Source organism: Cervus canadensis, chromosome 33 (genome assembly GCF_019320065.1).
Source record: "Cervus canadensis isolate Bull #8, Minnesota chromosome 33, ASM1932006v1, whole genome shotgun sequence".
In the NCBI taxonomy this organism is placed as follows: Eukaryota; Metazoa; Chordata; class Mammalia; order Artiodactyla; family Cervidae; genus Cervus; species Cervus canadensis.
The window spans coordinates 3,428,821-3,448,593 of record NC_057418.1 but is presented as its reverse complement, the minus strand read 5'-3'; the positions used below and the strand labels follow the sequence as shown (position 1 = coordinate 3,448,593).

At 36.8% G+C, this 19,773-nt stretch overlaps 1 protein-coding gene across 7 annotated transcripts in view; it reads right to left on the bottom strand.

Moving 5' to 3' along the window:
- Positions 1-19,773, bottom strand: part of LAMA2 (laminin subunit alpha 2) — a 693,967-nt gene that overhangs the window by 421,129 nt on the left and 253,065 nt on the right. For all 7 annotated transcript variants that reach the window (XM_043457137.1, XM_043457138.1, XM_043457134.1 and 4 more), the window contains one exon: positions 2,933-3,112. In XM_043457137.1, coding sequence (XP_043313072.1) covers positions 2,933-3,112 — 180 coding nt within the window. The remainder of the gene's footprint in view (positions 1-2,932; positions 3,113-19,773) is intronic.

Here is a 19,773-nt window from a genome sequence, read left to right as displayed (position 1 = left end):
ACTTCTTTTCAAAAAATTTTTTCTTTTTGTTTTTGCTGTTTATATACAGTATCTTTTATAATACTTTTGTTACTTTATCTGACTTGATAAACTTATACCTCACACTATTGTAACTTGCAAGGAAGTTTAGATTTAATTTAGATGTTAAACTCTGCTTTTCACTAACTTCATCACCTAATAATACAGATAAAACTAGGCATAGTTGCTCAGAAAGCTGATACAGAAGTTTTGTAGATGTTTTTAAAACTGCAACATTTGCATTAAATATATATGTGTAATGCTTCATTTCTAAGTCATGAAGAGGAGTTAAAATTCAATATCCTATTTTTATATATTTAAATTTAATGTGTTTACAGAACTTGAGTACTTTCAAAACCATATTTATATGTTGAATTTTACTGCACTATTTTAAAGGTTCATATACAATGAAGTTATAAATATTAAATGTGCACCCCAATACCCTCTCTGCCTTCAGCAAAAGATGATAAAAGGAACACGTTTTCTTCCATTGATTTTTTCTTTGATAGATACACTGTCAGGAAAGATTAAATTTCACTTCAAAATTATTCAGTCTTCCTTGGTGTATACTTTTAAGTCATGCCAAAATTATAATTAAAAGTGACTTTTTAATAAGTGAAGAATCTAAACTTTGCTGTGAAATAATGATTACTTTTGCAGAAGACAATTTACAATAGACTGAAATATAACACAAGGCAAAATTATTTCAGGTTTGGAAAGGGCACTAAAACGTCCAACATGTGTTGTATGAGGACAATAAGACTTTAAAAGTTATTTTTTAATGATGGAGAAGTTAGGTGTGAGGAAGTTAAGCAATGAAAAAATATATGAGGAGTCCTCACATATTTGTGAAAAGCACAGTCCTTCAATATTCAGTCTGTAGGCTCAGCAGTTTGCTAACTGGTGGCAAGAGCTGAAGCCCAGTAGGGTCTCTGTAGAACAATCTCAGTTTCTCCCTACAATCCGCCTTTCTCCTTTGCTTCTAGTCACAGTAGATATTCTGTTTGCCTGTATTTGATTTACGGATTTACCACTGAACTGAGTCTCTAGCTAATACTGTCTTGATTGTATACATGCATATAAGGGAGATGATATAAACCAGAGAACCTGGCAGGTCATGGATAGGAGGAAGCATAGTTATGACTCATAGCAATCTGGGCTATAAAGAAAGCCGAGCACCAAAGAATTGATGCTTTTGAACTGTGGCGTTGGTGAAGACTCTTGAAAGTCCTTTGGACTGCAAGGAGATCCAACCAGTCCATCCTAAAGGAAATAAGTCCTGACTATTCACTGGAAGGACTGATGCTGAAGCTGATACTCCAATACTTTGGCCACCTGATAAGAACTGACTCATCTGAAAAGATCCTGATGCTGGGAAAGATTGAAGGCAGGAGGAGAAGGGGACGACAGAGGATGAGATGGTTGGATGGCATCACCAACTCAATGGACATGAGTTTGAGTAAACTCCAAGAGTTGGTGATGGACAAGGAGGCCTGGCGTGCTGCAGTCCATGAGGTCACAAACAGTCAGACATGACTGAGCGACTGAACTGAACTGACTGAACCTGGGCAGATCATCTATGTCATAATCTCTCAAATTCCTGTTTGAAAACAACATCTCTACTAGCTTCTGTTTCCACTGATATGTTGAAAGGATGCTATAACCATTTTTCTCCTGATATTCAATTCATAAAGGAAAATGAAAGTGTATACAATCAGTTTTTTCCCTAATATCTGTATTCTTTTGAACTAGAAGTACATTGTGATTCATTAGAGAAGCATGAAACTAAATTATTTATTTAGATAAAATGGTCCATGGACCAGTGGCATCCATATCACCTGCAAAATTGTTAGAATTTCAGTTTCTCAGTTCTGTCCTAGATCTACTGAATTCAGATCTGCATTTCCACAACATCACCAGTTGATTCCATGCATATTAAAGTTTATCAGGATGTGATGTGGTGTGAGTGTGTGTGTGTGTGTGTGTGTGTGTGTGTGTGTGTACTAAGTCATGACATAAAATGCATTTCTTAGTGCAGGTTACAAGCCCACAAGGCCAATTATAATAGTACAGATCACCCAAAGTGTGGAAAAACTAACTTTGTCCTCAAAATCAAGAGAATAAACTAGGCAGTATGAGCTCCACTGTACCAAGAGGAAACTAAAGTTTAGAAATGCTAAAAAGTTTGATATTTGTTACACATCTAATAAGTGGCCCAGAGCTTGGATTTAAACAAAGGAAGGTCCATGAAATTTTTAGTCTTTCATGCCTCCACTGAAAACTATTTTTTAAAAGTATTTAACAGACAGTTATGGAGAAGGAAATGGCAACCCACTCCAGTACTCTTGCCTGGGAAATCCCATGGACAGAGGAGCCTGGTGGGCTACAGTCCGCAGGGTGCAAAGAGTCAGACACCACTGAGGGAGGAGCAGGCGCGCCCCGAAGGCCCCAGAGCTTTGGATGGCAGAGCCAGGACTGTGGCTGGGGAGGACTCCCAGCTCCCAGGCCTCTCTCACCAGATAGGACCGGGGAAAACTAGAATCTAAAACATGCCTGAGGGCTTTCCTGGCGGCTCAGTGGTAAAGAATCCCCGGGCTGGGAAGACCCCACGTGGCAGAGCAGCTGAGCCCATGCATCACACCAGGGGCCGTGCTCTAGAGCCGGGAGCCGCAACTGAGGTCCGTGGGTACCAGAGTGCGTGCTCCGGAGCAAGAGGCGCCACCGCGGTGAGAAGCCTGCGCCCCATCACCGAGAGGAGCCCCTGCTCACCCAACTAGAGAAAAGCCCTCGCAGCATGACGACCCTGCACAACCGTAAATGAATACAATCATTAAAAACAAAACTATTTAACAGACAATTAAAACAACAGGCCCAATATTAATGACAGATGCCAATATGATTCATCATAACTTACTCTTCGTGTGACGATGGGGTCAATTTCTCTCGGGTCTTTGTGAGCGAACATCATCAAATCGGCATTCAAGGTGCGGATCCTCTGAAACCTCAGGCGAATGTAGCGAGCAGAGGTAAATTCCAGCAGTTCAGGAGAAGGGTCATCAGCACTCGGCCTCCCATTGATCAAAGAGATATGAATCTACACAATGTGGGAAATAATTTAACAATTAAGGCTACCAAGACTTACATATCTGGTTTCATTTAACTTTTCTTAGACAAATAGTTAAGCTCCCCTTCTCTCAGTTAAGCAGATACAGGTTTATATTTACTAGAATGCAGTGAAGTAATTGAGGAATATTATGAATGTTTTAGTACATGTACTTGCAATTTATTTGTTTATATTTCAGGTGTTTTCTCTATACTGCAATTGCTTATATTTCTATAAAGTCAGTGCATCTACTTGAACTTTCTAGGATTTCCAAAAATTCTTAAATCAGTCATTCTTTTTCTGAAAATTATTGCAGCCAAAAATTATTTAAGATTCTGGCATATATTCCCATATATTTTCTGGTGGGAAACCAGAAAACAAAATATCAGACAAAAACAAGAAACCATCAGGAACTCAAATTTCTTTTTATTCTGAGCTTGAAAGTATCTAATTATATTGTCTTAAAATATATAAAGAGAGTAAAAATCGACACATTACCAGAAAAATTACACAAATCTCCAATCACAGACATTTCAATAAGGTGGCTTTTATTTCTTTTTTAGTAATTGATAGCTTAAGAAGGCAAAATTTACCAAGGCTATAACACGTTCTATGAAAAATATGCTCTTTGACAATATATTAAAACTTGAGTAGAATGGAATATTTTTTAGGAAAATAATTTTGCAAAATTTACGCCAGAAGAAATCAAATCTAACCATACCATTTTCCATGAAAAATCAGAAAAATTATTACCCTTCAAAGGTGCATTGAGGCCCACATGCTCTCACAGGGATTTCATGAGAGCAGAGAATTCTAATGGGAGTCGGGGGGAGGTAAACCATTATATAAAATAAGAAGTACTTCTATCACAGATAAACAAGCTATTTTTCTAATGCCTAAAGAACTTCTATAAACCAACAAGAAAAAATACCAATGACATAACACAAAAATAGACAAAAGATATAAGATAACTATTTAAAGAAACAGAAATATAAATGGCTATTAAACTTCTGATAAGATAGTGAACCTCATTTATAACAGAACTGCTAATTAAATCCGCTCTAAAAGCTTTCACCATTTTTTCAAATTGTTGAATCCTAAAATATTATTAATACTTCCTGATGACAAGACTAAAGGGGGTACAGCAATTGTTACACATTTAAAGGTTGAATGTAAAATGGCATAAATCCTTATAAAGGTGAATTTAGCAATAACTGTCAAAATTACAAATGCACAGAATTTTTTACTTAGATATTCCACTTCTGGGAAATTACACTACACAGATGTTTTATTAATACATGTGTGTGTGTGTATACAATTAACATGTAATTAATGATATGTAAAAATGCATTGAATTTCTATAATATTTTTTAATAATAGCAAAAGACTGGAAAGAACCTAATATGCATCAATAAGAGACGGGTTAAATAAATTATGCATCTATACAGTGAATTAAGTGTACCACACAAAAGAATGAGGAAACTCTCAAAATAAAGATAGGAAAAAGTACATTCAATTTTTTGTACTTTGTAAATGCATTCTTACCTATGCAATAAACCAAATCAATTAAAATTGTTAAAGAAATTGAAATTGAGTGGTGGGTTTTGGGGTGAACACATGCACATACTGTGTGTATGCACACACAGGAGGCTAAAGAGACAGAATTACAAGAAGAAAGGAGTCCTGTGCTGGGCTGGGAGCTATTCAGAAACATGACGGTCTGTAAGTGCGCTGGGAACTGTGACTTGAGGTCACCCGCTGGAATTTTCATCCACTTTTGCAAGATGATACATCATGTGTGTTAATTACATTTTTTTGACAGGAGAGGCAATATGTGTTTCCATTCCTAACATTCTGCATTTAGATAATCCCCGGGAGCATTTTACAAACTGACTGCCAATAAACATCTGAGTCACTAGAGGAATAAACACAGCAAACTCTGAGATGAGAAACTAATTCTGATGTCACAAAGGATAGACTCAAAATGCCTCGTGATAAAAATATGAAATGTCCCAGCTAATTGAGTCTACCTTGAATACTTAATAAAAAATAAATTCACTTAATCAACATTTGAGGATGATAAAATTCAAGGTCTTCTAAAATAATGAATCTCGAAATGCTGAATGTCCTCCCTCTGACACCGAACATTTGAAGAGTAACATAGATCTTGTATATTTCACAGTTCTGGCGTCTAACAGGTGAGCCAGAAATGTGTTTAAAATCAAGTTGTCTCTATTACTTAAGACGGTATCCATTAAACATTAAAAAATGAATAAATAGATGTATACAGCAGCTAAAATGAGTTCCCCTTAGAGATTAATTTTGGCACCCAAGAAATCACCAGTGTCCTTGAATTCACACTTAAATTTCTGTCTTATCAAGCTCTTCCTTGACTGCTTCTAAAAAAGCCATTTGAAAAAAGGAAATCAGAACACATCTAGGATTAATGTTTCTAAAAACTATTAAGGCTTATTTGGTGTTAATGCTAAGTGAACTGCACTTGTGCTGTTCATGGAATTAGTAAGTGCCCCATTTAAACATAAAGGAACTTTTAAAAAAGGTGCACATGTTCTCATTTAGGTTAATACACCATATGATAGCTACAGAAAGGATTCAGCAAAAGAACACTTCTCCTCACAGCTTTGGTATTTTCATCAAGCTACTCTGCCAGGAGATCTTGTGAGAATAGTTAGTTCCAAGCTGTTTCTGAGACAGAAAACCAGACAGATGTTTGGCCATGTTGCGTGCAGCTTACTTCCATTTTTTCCCTTTTCCGTTTTTTTAAAACTCTCCTTCAAAATAAATCATAATATTGGATAGGCTATTTCCACTGGCACTTGGCTGTGTAATTCCAAGTCCACTGGAGTTTAGCATGCTTCCTGATTTCCTGTGGGGTGACAACTGGAGAGTGTCTATCTTCAAAAAGATGAAAAGTATCATTCCTCAAGACTACCACTGTCTTGCTGCGAGGCTGTAGGAAGCCTGTGTCAGTCTAGCATCTTCTGAAATGATTTCCATTACAGACATGTCGGTGAATATATCTTCAAGCTGTCAAAGGAATCCATTCCAACTGAAAATATCAGCCTGATGAAACAACTGGTTTTTAGATTTAAAAATCACTCTTCTCGGAAATTAGTTTTTGTAGATAAAAAGAAAAAAAAACTTATGAGAGGTAACTCTTTTTATGACCAAATGACCAAATTAATATTATGCTCTACCCATCGAAACCATTATCTTTTTTTAGTATAAGGATACCATATAAATCACATTTACTTGCAGATGGATAAGATTTGGGGGCCTCTATGGGTATTTTTACCTTAATGATTAGAATATAACTAAAAATGATTTATGAAGTAAGCCATCCAATTTTTAGTCTAGGTAATTATGTTCATATTATTATTATTATGTTTTTCTATTATATTACTACATCTGCTTTAAATTACTGGAAGAGCAACACTCCTAATACCACTCCCAATGATACAAGTTTGTTGAGTAAATGGATAGGTGAAAGAATGAAGGCTACTTAAGGATCATTAATAACAATAAGAATCTTCAAAATGAGAAGTGGAAGTAGATGAAACTGACAACTTGATGAACATTTTGAAATCCCCTTTGATTCATCAATTTCTAGGTGTATCAAAGAAACTGGTACAATAGTTTGAGAGTAAGGTGACACCAGGAGATATAACAATAATGTTCATACGTGTAGGATGAGATCAACTATCTATAGGTGTGGTCAAAGAATGTGTATGTAAATGAGTGGCTAAAACTTGAGGAACCTCTTAGATCTAATCATAATTAATATATTAGTTCAGAGAAGGAGAATAAGATCACAATTAAAAACTCTGAAAAATGAACCTAATCACTTGTATTTTATCCAGTGGGAGGGAAAAAAGAAAGCAAGCATATCTCTGGAGAAAGGGAGTGAGCGATATGAAGGTTAAGAAAAGTTGACAGCGTGTCACTGTTTCCAGCGCAGAGCAGTCGGGCTTTAGGTGGTCCACAGAAACTCCCAAATGATCAACTTTCGGTCTCCACCGTACTCGATCTAATAGCAGCATTTGAAACAATTGATTGTTCCACTGATTTCCAAGATGCCACACTGTCTTTGTTTTTCCTCTCACATCCCCAGCTACCTCTTCTCAATTCCGCTCAAGACTTCCTACATTTTATCCTCCTTAACTTTCTAAAATTGGAATACCACAGTGCCCAGTCCTTGGCCTTGTCTTCTGTTTGATCCACACTCACTCACATAGCGATCTCACCAAAGCTTGCAGATTTAAATGTCACCTATACTGATGCCTCCCACCCTTAACATCTCTAGGCTTGATCTCTCCTCTTGAGGTCCAGATACAGAATCCAACTGCCTTCTTAATCCCTTTATGTGACTGTCTAATGGGTACCTCAAACTTGTATCTCAAACTGTGTTCTAGTCTTCATCTCCCAGTGTTTCCAATCTCATTAAATAATTTTATCCCTTCAACTACCCAGGACTCACAACTTGGAGTCATGCTTGCCTGCTTTTGTTTTCCTTCTTCCTACCACCAGTTTTTTCTGCAAACCTTGTTGACTTTACCATCAAAACATATCCAGCATTCAAGCACTTCTCACCACCTCCCCTAAAGCCACGTGGTCCAGGCTTTCATCATCTTGAACTCTTGTACTACAATAATGATCTGAACAGGTCACCCTGCTACTGCTCTTAGCTCCTTAGGAGTTTTTTGGCAACATAGCAGATATTTTTTTGTTTTCTTTTTTTTTTTCCCCTAAGTTTTTGGTAAATGTTTCCATCAATTTATTCTCTGTATTTCTTAAAAACAAAAACCACAAGTTTAACATTAATAATTTAAAGTACTGTAGACCAAACAAAACCAGCTCTCAGTCACATTGTAAGTTGGTTTATGATTTCTTTCCTTCTGTTTGCCAGATGATCTTCAATAACTTCTGCAAAGAAATTCTTCTTCAATAGGTTCATGCAAGAGCTAAAAGCTGGTCATCAACTTTATGAAAATGGTATAAACCATAGCAAAAGAGGTCCATTCTCATCTCAAGCCTCATGCCATAACCACATTCATCACCATCAAACTGCCCAAAAGTCATTATTTCCTGAATGAGAGCAAAAGCTTTTATTCTCTTCTCATCATTTGGTACCTCAAATATGGGCTTTCAAATTGTGTTGAGGTCAGCATCTGTTTCAGGGACCTCTCTAAATATTCCTTATAAAATATAACTCTGGTCATGTCATACTTTTCCATAAGACTTTTCAGTGCTGCTCTATTTTACTGTCAATAAAAGCCAAATTTTTACAATGAACTGAGAGATCCTATACTATGCAATGTCAGCTCCCCATCCCCACCCACTAAAACTGCCAAAGAAGAAAACAATGACTTTCTGGAGCTCTTTTCCTACTTTCTCCCTCATCCACACTGCTCCCACCAGGCTGCCAATTTTGTTTGGGTATGCCAAATAGGATCTTACCTCAGGGCTTTTAAACTTGGATCCCTTGCCTGGAATGTTATTCTCCCAGATATTGCAATGCTTACTTTCTCATTTCAAATCTTGCTTAGATTAGTCCTTTTCAGTGAGTCCTTCCAAGACTATCTAATTACAGTGCAAATTTCATCCTGGCACTCACTATTTTCCTCTACCTGCTTCATTTTTCTCCACAATACGTTTCCTCTTAACATACCATGAATATGATTTACCTCTCTACTTTGTTGATTATTTCTCTCCACTCTCTAGAGCACAAGTCCCAAGCATTTCGAGATTTTTAATCTACTTTGTTAACTGATATATCCCCAGAAAAAAGTACAGCACCTTAAAAAAATAAGTGCTAAGTAAAAACATTTGGATAAAGAAACATAAATTCTAAATAGTTAAGTAGCCTCCTACCTGAAGATCAATTTCATAGAATAATTAATCAATTTTTCTGTTTTTATATGAGTAAATCTTTGAGTATGGTATTTCCATAGTATGAAATTAAAGTCAGTAATCCTTTATATCATTTTCTGTCAAAGCATTTTAAGTTGATTTAGAGATAACTAGGAATTAACAGCTTTGATCTGCAATTTACTTACATCAAGGTCTACTATATTTGCTAATATTAGTTAAACATTAGTTAACTTTAAGCTTTATTTCAACAGGCTATTTTTAGCTGAGAAAGATACACAAATGTCATAAGACATTGTATTTCAACTTAAGGACTATTCAACTTAATTTTAACACAAGATAAGTAAATCTATCCATTGATATTCTATTTCATAGTTCAAACTATAAATCAATGTGCTGTTAGTTACACTAGAGTCCATGAAAACACATCAGTATATTTAAACTATAGATTCTTTAAGCCCTATGAACATGCAATAGCTATCAATAAAGTTAATTAACAGTTACATACTACCTTGTCTCTAGAAGGATATTTTATTAGTAAATGTATTATCTTTATGGGTTTTCACTATTTTTACTATATGCAACTAAATAGTTATTGAAAAATAACTTTTATTTCATCAGAAAAGTTGCAGTGCAGTTTGTTTTTAAAACTCTTCCAGATCAATGCAATACTTTTAAAGTCTTAAAAATATGAAAATATATGAATATATGAAAATTAATGCATGGGTAATAAAAATACACTGGATAAATAATACAACTTACAAAATGTCATGTATAAAACCAGTTAATAAAATATTTAAACATTTCAGACTAGAGATTTCCCTATCAAGAACCTTTAGGTTCTTGGGCTTCCTGGTGGTTCAGCGGTAAAGAATGTACCTGCCAATGCCAGTGACATGGGTCGGAGCCCTCATCCAGGACGATCCTACATGCCATGGAGCCGCTCAGCCTGTGGGCCCCAACTACTGAGCCTGTGTTCTAGAGCCCGGGAACCGCATTTACTGAGCCCATTGCTGCAACTACCAAAGCCCAAGAGCCTTCAAGCCTATGCTCTGCAACAAGAGAAGCCACCCAGAGAGAAGTCTGCACGCTGCAGTTGGAGAGCCTCCCCTGTTCACAACTAGAGAAAAAGCCCATGCAGCAGCGAAGACCCAGGACAGCCAAAGGAAAGAAGGAACACTGTGAAAGAATCTTTAGGATCTTGGTGAGAAAATAGGGTATTATAACCAGTTTTCAGGCCATTATTTCCAGTTCTATCAGGCACAGTTTATTGAAGTCCTTTTTTCATTTTCTTTTCCCTATATTTTATTTCCTCCAACTAATGGTTGTTGTTTTATGGTTATTTTTATTCACTCAAATACTGCTCATTTGTATATCCAGAAAATGAAATTCTCTGAAGGCCTAACACACATGCTTACAAAACTTTATCTCTGGTCTACCTCTTCATACTTCAATATTTCTCACTCATTCATTTAGTCAGTCAGTCTCTCATTCACTCAGAAATATTTATTAGATGCTTACTATTAATACATTCCAGGTCACTGAATTACTTTCACTTTCCCTTCTGTGTCATAAATCTCTCTCATTTCTGAGCCTTTGTCAAACATGTTTTATGTCTCCCTACTGCTCCCATTATTAGCACAGATGTACTTTACACATCCTTCTGGTCTCAACTGAGATGTCAATTCTCTTTCTTCCATGCATAGTTCCATGGCTGTCTAGGACTTTTCCTATGAATTCTGCAAGCTCCACTATTATCACTGCCCATTTACTTTATTCTTTCTGCCAAGAGTGGGAACTTTGTCTTATCTACAGTACAGTTTTACTGATTAAACTAATGAATAGTGCATAATAGATTCAATAATTTGAATGAGTAATCATCAGTGCCTAAATGTTATAGATTGTGATAGAATTTCCAATGAACTAATTCTTCAAACATTCACAACTGTTGCATTGTGTATATTATTTAAATTTTGACTTTGTATATATTTCACTGATCTTTTTAATTGGATTTATTGGATTTACATCAAGAATTTTAGTACATATTTTATTTGCCATACTTCGATAAATCTTCACTATGGGTATAATAATTCAAATACCTAAAAAACAATATATAGGGATTCCTGTAGTCCCAACATTTGGATGAATCATCAAAAATATTATTTAAGTCACTTATAGAGACATTTTTTAATCTAATAATAATGTAATATGCCTGTATATCCTTAGGTGCCTCAATATTCCTATTTATCAGAATTGGAAAGATTTTCTTTTCATGCACAATGTATTGAATTATTTTGAAAAGTCCTGAATAAATATCATACTATCATTAGATGTTTATAAGCCCAACAAAAATAACTACACTTCCAAGGTTGATGACTACTATGATGTTGGAAAAGTAATAGATTAATATATAAAATACTGAAGACTGTGCATGATATTAACTCCCTTAACTAACTTATTCCAAGAATACAAGGAAATGTCAGCTTAATGAACTATACAAGAAATATGACTGTATCCCTGATAAATGTACCCTGAGCTAAGTCTTAATAGTCTTTCACTCTCCCATAAGATATTTGCCTTCTGACACCTACTTGGTTGCAATTCCAGCTTGTGCTGAAAGCCAGGAGAAATATCAATAACCTCAGATATGCAGATGACACCACCCTTACGGCAGAAAGCGAAGAAGAAGAGCCTCTTGAAGAAAGTGAAAAAGGAGAGTGAAAAAGTTGGCTTAAAGTTCAACATTCAGAAAACTAAGATCATGGCATCCGGTCCCATCACTTCATGGCAAATACATGGGGAAAGAGTGGAAACAGTGGCTGACTTTATTTTTGGGGGGCTCCAAAATCACTACAGATGGTGACTGCAGCCATGAAATTAAAAGACACTTACTCCTTGGAAGGAAAATTATGACCAACCTAGACAGCATATTAAAAAGCAGAGACATTACTTTGCAAACAAAGGTCCATCTAATCAAGGCTATGCTTTTTCCAGTAGTCATGTATGGATGTGAGAGTTGGACTACAAAGAAAGCTGAGCGCCGAAGTATTGATGCTTTTGAACTGTGGTGTTGGGGAAGACTCTTGAGAGTCCCTTGGACTGCAAGGAGATCCAACCAGTCCATCCTAAAGGAGATCAGTCCTGGGTGTTCATTGGAAGGATGATGTTGAAGCTGAAACTCTGATACTTTGGCCACCTGATTAAAAAAACAGACTCATTTGAAAAGACCCTGATGCTGGGCAAGACTGAAGGTGGGAGGAGAAAGGGACAACAGAGGATGAGATGGATGGCATCACCAACTCAATGGACATGAGTTTGAGTAAGCTCTGGGAGTTGGAGATGGACAGGTAAGCCTGGCGTGCTTCAGTCCATGGGGTTGCAAAGAGTTGTACACGACTGAGTGACTGAACTGAACTGAACTGGTTCCAGTTGCCCCTGAGACTTAAATTGCTTTCCTTCTCTTCTTTGGAATTACAATTCTTGAAATTGTTATTTCTGGATGAAAGCTTTTCCTTTCCATCCAAGAAATATTTATGCAGATTCATCATTGCCAAAGCAATGGTTGTTAACAAACTGCAGTAGATTAAGAAAATCAGTTTTCTTCAATGTATCGGTCATCTTGTTTTTATTTTTCTCCTATCCTAGTGAAACTAGTTAAAACATTGTGCTCTAAAGGTTGTATAGCTTCTCTCTTGGTCAAAGAAAAGCACCTCTCTCTGTCTCAGCCTCTCTGTCTCTCTCTCTATATCTCTCTCTGTATCAAGAGTTTATTTAGAGTTATTTGTTTTTATACCAGTACCAGATTTCATGTGGTAGTAGTTTCTAACTCCTATGGATTTAACATATAGAAGGGCTAAGTGGTTTGGAAAGATCAAAAATAAAAGCAAATTCTTAGTTAGTTTAGGAGTTTCAATTTTCTCAGTTTCAAAATTGGTATGGTCCTTCCTTCAAAAAGCTTCTGATGGTCTTCTTCCTTTGTTAAAGTCAAAACAATCCAGCAAAGCATTTAATTCTAAGTACTTTGATCTTTAATTAGTTACATCTGAAACATGTCCAGATGGGTGACATGTAATCCATCATAATTGAATAAAATACCCCACTGGTCATGATGTATAAAAGAAACAATGACAATTAAGATCCTGAAGCTTTCAAAAAAGGAAATAATTACTAAATGTAAATATCACCTTTTTTTCCCTCTAAAAGAACCTTGACTCACATGAGCTCATTTTACATTCATTTTAAAATTAATAAATATTTTCAAATAACAACTTATATAAGTACTCCAAATTGCGAACTTTTCATTTATCATTTGTGTTTTTTTTCCTCCAGTTAAAGTATACAATATTTGCATGGATAAAAGAAAAATTGTCAAAATGAGTTTCCTCAGTCTGTTTTGGGAATATCTCATTTAAACTGTATCAAATGCAGATGTCATTACTAAATCTTTGTGCTGTCAAACTAAGACTATACAGGGATAGAGACATCATCTGAAATTCACAGCAAGGAAAGAATCTAAGAGGAGTAGCTTCGGAGAAGAGCATGAGGGGAAAACTACCAGAAGAAAAATCCTTTGACTCTCCTCAAACATTTGCATTGCTCCGAATTTTGTTCTGGGTGTGCCGCAACCAAAGATAGACTGAGAGAATAAATCATTAGGCATCTATCCCCACCTCATAGCTATTTAAGAAATTGCTCTGCAATATCCAGGAGCTTTCGTATGAAAAGAATAGTGGTTATATTGTGTATTTACTGGATACCAGACACTCTAGTGGGTTTCCCAGATGGTGCTAACTGTAAACTCCGCCCGCCAATGGAGGAGATAAAAGAGACATGGGTTCAATCCCTGGGTCAGAAGACCCCCTGGAGGAGGGCATGGCCACCCACTCCAGTATTTTTGCCTTGAGAATCCCATGGACAGAGGGGCCGGGCGGGCTACAGTCCATGGGGTTGCAAAGAGTTGGATACAACTGAAGTGATTTAACACACAGAGACTCTTGCAGGTGATCTGTGTATACTAACTCATAAAGTATTAACTCAATTTTTGTAAGCACAACAATCTCATGAGATTGGTGTTATTATGATCTCTATTTTTAAGAGAAAACTGACATTGAAATGTTAACAAGCATAGCTAAGCTCACATAGCCAAGATGTGTTCAGATTCTAGTCCAACCACATTGGCTGAGTTCCTCAGCTCACCATTTCACTATCTCACAGAGTAAGAGTTTAATAAGCATTTGTTGAATGAATAACAGCTGGTTATCCAGGCACTATTTGAAGACTTGGAACAACATTAAGCTTACCACTGGTGACACAATCTTCTCCATGCACTCCCTCCATTATTTATGTCTCACTTCCATTCCAAACCTGTCTGTAACTGACACTGGTATTTTAACTTCATTTTCTCTCTATTATCTGCTCCTCCTCCTCTGGGATTATCTAGCTTGTTCACTTTCCCCAGCTCTTGATTTTATTTCACAAAGTTGCACCAGGTTTATCCTACTAGTTTTATCCATTTTAGAGTTCTTTGGGTAAACGGTTTACTGTGCCCCAGGTCACCACTCAGGACCCATCCCCAGGTCAGATGATGTCGAGGCTAATGCAAAGGGGCAGGAATGAAATATAATAAAGCACAGAGGATCACAAAACAGAGGGACAGTCCCAGACCTGGGATCCAGATCAGGTCTCCTGGCACTGATCCCCAGCAGTAGAGAACCTTCTGGTTAATGGAAGCAAAGCTCTGCATTAATAAAACCAGAATCAAAGCCTGTCAGGAATTGAAGGCCAAAGTGTTCATTGTTCTTCAAAGAACCAACACCTAAGGTCTTATTAACATCATAATAAATGAAATTGATTATGACAGGTTTCATACTTAAGCATCTTTGTAAATAAAAACCACACATTGGTATGCAAAATAAATTAATTTATACTTTACGGCAATTTCGACTAAGTAGGGAGTACGAAAATTTCAAGTTATAGAGAGAAGGGGAAAATAATATGTTAATATCAAAACTTGGTATCTGTGAAACTAACATGCTCTTCCTTACTGTGGAGGACTGTTAGAGACAGTTCCAAATAGCAAAAAAAGCATCTGAGAGTAAATGACCTACATTAGTGGAACAGAACAATCAGTACACTTGAAAGACATATAATAACAGCACAAAGGAAAGCTTAAGCAACATTTTCCTGTTTTGTTTTCAGTCCCTGTGTGGGAACACTTGCTGAAAATTAAAATAAAATCTTGGAGCAAGAGGTCTATATACAAAGCCAGATCCTGCGTCATCAGATTGGAACAAAACCTAGATGTGTACTTGAAAAAGAAATGCAGCCTCTCATTCTTTCTCTGGCTCAAGGGTTCCTCAGAGAAGTATGTGTGTGTATGTTGCAAGTATAGAAATGAAGTATGTGAAGATACATTACTTCATTTTTTTTTCTACTTACATAGAAGAGCACGTGGGGATGGTCGTTGGCAATTTGAACTAATTTAATGTTCAGAAAGTTTCAATGTCAAATCACAAGATGTCAGAGACTTTAAAGGACAGAAGCATACACTAATACTTAGGGATGGGACCAAATATAGCACAAGGTCTTCAAGATAGAGTACGCCTCCTAGGTTAGCCCTGTGTCTAACATCCCTAACCCTAGTGTATGCAAACTAGTCTCCTACTTAGGGTGACTGCCTACACACACCACCCTCTCACCAGCGCAAAGACAGGCTCATTCTTTGAATGCTCTTTTCTTTTGCCACCTTTCTCTCTCTTTATGTTTTTTTTTGCCTTCACATCATTAATTTTTTGATGTCTTCTTCATAGCTTTGCTTATTCTCTGCTCACCTTCCATGCTTCTTATTCTTGCTCTGCTTCACTTTATTTCATCTTTACAAACTGTCCATCTACAGTTGAGCACATTTCTATGCGTAAGTGAAATCACATGCTCTATTATTTTAAATATGGCCTGTAGCCTTAGCTTTGTGAGAAGAAACTACAGATTTCATCTCTCCAATCCTAAGATTTTTCATTATACAAAGAGTAAAATAATTAACAAAATAAGTTGTTTTCTCTTACAAAGCAAAACTTTATACCTGCAGAAGGATTTTTATTTCAGTGGAAGTGTAAATCTGAGTATCACTGAGTCTGCCTATAAGACTACAAAGATGTTGTATATATATATGCTTTTTTAATTTGGGCTAATTACATTTCTGGTGCTTTGTATGAATGAATGTATGGACATGTGTTGCATGTGTTCAGTTAATCACAGTTGAAGACCATATATGTTGAGGCAGACTGCCGGGTTCAAAGTCTGGCTCTGTCACTTACTACTTATGTGAATTTAGGCATTGACTTAATTGCTCTATGCCTCGGTTTCCCCTGTAAAAGGCATGTAATAATAATAATAATATCTACTAATTATGTTGTTTGCTAGATTAAAGAAGATAATTCATGCAACCTGAATGGAAAATGCCTGGCACACAGGAAAACTGTTAGTTGTTGTTACTTTCAAAAGAGTAAGGAAAATAACACAACTGGTTGTGTCTCTGCTAAGCAGTATGTGCTGCCCCCTTTGCAGTAGTTACTTATCAACAATCTGCATGTGGGCTAAGTCGCTTCAGTCATGTCTGACTCTTTGCAATCCCATGGACTGTATGTAGCCCACAAGGCTCCTCTGTCTATGGGATTCTCCAAGCAAGAATACTGGAGTGGGTTGCCATGCCCTCCTCCAGGGGATCTTCCCTACTCAGGGATCGAACCAGCATGTCTTACGTCTCCTACATTGGCAGGCGGTTTCTTTAACCACTAGCGCCACCTGGGAATAGTCTCAGACAAAGGAGGTAGTAGTGACAAAGTCCCCGCTCAGAAATGGAGAGGTGATTCTGGAAGTGCTGAGAATATTGAACTTCAGTGGGAAACTTTGCGTCAAGAAGAAAGAGCAGGACCTCTGCCTGTGTTTTGCCTCCTAGTTCATCACCAATTCCAGATAAGCAATTAAGAGAAAGAGTGGTCACAGGACTTTCTAGTTCCTACCCCCTCCAGCTCAGTGCTGGGATTGCCGCTTTGGGGATGGCATATAGTCCATCCCCTGATGTGACAGCTTTGGGGCTAAGGACAGAGCAGGTAACCAAGTGCCAACACAAAGGCTATGGGAAGCGGAGGCTGCAGAATTACCAACATCTGAGCAGTCGTTTTTGAGATGAGCAGGATGAAAAGGAAGAGGATCTGATACAGGAAGAGACTCTATAAATGTGCCATCATACTTAAAATTTTGTTGGGAGTCACCAGGTTTGGAACACAGTACTGTGATGTACACAGATGACTAGATATCATTGAAAATATCAAGATGTTAAGGGAATGTTTCATTGAAGGGGTTTGGTATTAATTTTACACTCTTAATTGAACAACAAATATGATCCATGTCAACAGTAGTTTAAGTTCAGGTTCTTACCATTTCTCTGTACAGAACTGGATCATGATCATTTATTTACTAGGTTTGTAAGATGTTGGCTCTCACACCCCTGACATCTGCATAGCACCAACAGATCTCTAGTCCCTTCAAAGAAACAGAATGCACCAAGGGACCTCTCCGCCCACACAACCGGAAGAGGAGGTTTTCTGCAGATTTAGGAGTACATGGTGTTCTTGTTCCTCTGGACTCACACTAATAACTGACCACAGGAAGCTGCAGAGCCTTGCCCTCCAAGAAGCTCAAATACAGCTTGTGCTGTTGGTTAGCTGGGGGAGGTGGGGCTGGAGGGAAGGGTGCTCAAATTCAGGGACTCAGTTTCTGCAGGAACCCACGCATAATGACGAGTATTCAGAGACATTAAACCTCGAGAAAAATAAAAATAAAAAAAATTGGAGGTCATTGATCATTATCCTGTTATTTGTTTAAAGTGGATTTTGTTTTGCAACACTCCCTTCTCTCTTTCCTCTGACAAACACAGCATGAATGAAAGGTAAAGGGAATAAAGCATTTAATCAATCATCTAGGGGCCAGGGCTGAACTGCTTTCTGTTACATATTCACTGCCAAGTTCACAGAATCAGGTTTGTTTTCAATTATTTGTAATATGCTTTCCCAGAAGAATTTATAATAGGCTGTTTAGGCACTGTTCCCTTTTCTGTTAATGACAAAAATACAACTGTTCCTCCTTAGCAAAAGAGAAAAGCAGTTAAATTAGGAAAATTGTTATAAATGTCGCTGTTGGGCTTAAGAATTTTTTTGGTTTGTTTTCTTTCCAAGCTGGCTCCAATGAGAATTGGCAACCAGACTATTTCATTTCTTCTTTCCTCTTATTATGTATATTTCTAAAATAAAAAGTTAACATTAAATCCCTTTTTTGAGCTAGTTTATAATAATGACACCTAAGATAACTAATGATATCTAACATATTAAAAATAGGCATACGTCGTGATTATGTTGCTTTTGTAGTTCTAACAGCTGTGAACTTGGTTCCTTGAAATAAAAGAACACTGTAAGTCTGGTGAATATTCACAAGAGATTTCCAATCTCTCCATTCCAAAATTACCTTTTCTCTCTCATCACAGACTTCTCTGTATCTTTTCTCTAGGTTTTCCGTGTCCCACCACTATCGGCATCCCTGCCATCTTCAGTATTTCTAAGTCTGATGAGGTGCTTATTAAAACATAGACTCATTAATAGATGTCATTCCTTATTACATGACTAGTTATGGCAGCCTTTTGAGAGACACAAAGGAGAATTTCTGAAATCTTATCTATAGGCATCCCTGTTAGGCAGACTTCTCTTATCCAGTCATCACACTCCATAGCCCAGGCCCAGAGACCACAAAGGCCATGCTTCAAAGAACACCTTTATTCACAATGAAATAAAACTAGTTTTCAAAAATGTAAGGCCTATGACTGGCATTAGTATGGGCTGTTGTTTATTTACAGATATTTCTGAAAATCTGATCAATATTCATTCCTTCTTTCCTAACAATCCAGCTTCTCTTCCCCTTCCTCTTCTTCTCTATCATAATTGAGTTCTTTCACTGGTTTATCTCATGACCTTTCTGTCTTCCAGTAATTCACTGTAGCAGAAATAGCCTTTCCTTTCAACTGCTACATCTATACCTCAGCTTCTTTAAAGTCCCTTTAATTGGGACTCAAAAGTATGTCATATTTTAAATAAAAATTACCCTCAATTTTAAATTACCACCTTGTTTTTACCAGAATCTCTTCCTTCACAATTGTAAATCCGTATTTCCTTCCTCTAGTCCATTTAGGAAAAATGGCATTGACAAAGAGAAAATATTCTCTTATAAACACCATCATGATTTATATAAATCATCAGTTTATAATATCTACAGAAGTGCACATATACCACCAGCAATGCCATTCCTCCTTTAAATAAATATACAACAAACAAGTGAAAAAAATTTTTAAAAAGCATTACAGAGTTTATACACCCAAATGAATGTTGCTCTTCTAGAATAATTATTTTCAGTGTTCTATTTATAACAATAGTATCTTTTCCTTAATCATTTTAACACTCCTTGCATTTTTCTCTATTCCTGAAGTTTTTCTTTAAGTGGTAGAAGGACGACTACTTCAAAAACAAAGGTTATTGGGGAAAAGAAAACTGAATCACAAAAATTAAAGGTCAGGATAGAAATAAAAAATTCAAATTGGAAATAGAGAAAGATACAGCTAGCAAAGCCTGCCTACATTTTCCCTCCACTACCCAGAATTACAGAATTCCTTACAGCTTTAGTATTCTTAAAGAATCAGCAACAGAAAGCCTTTGGGAAAT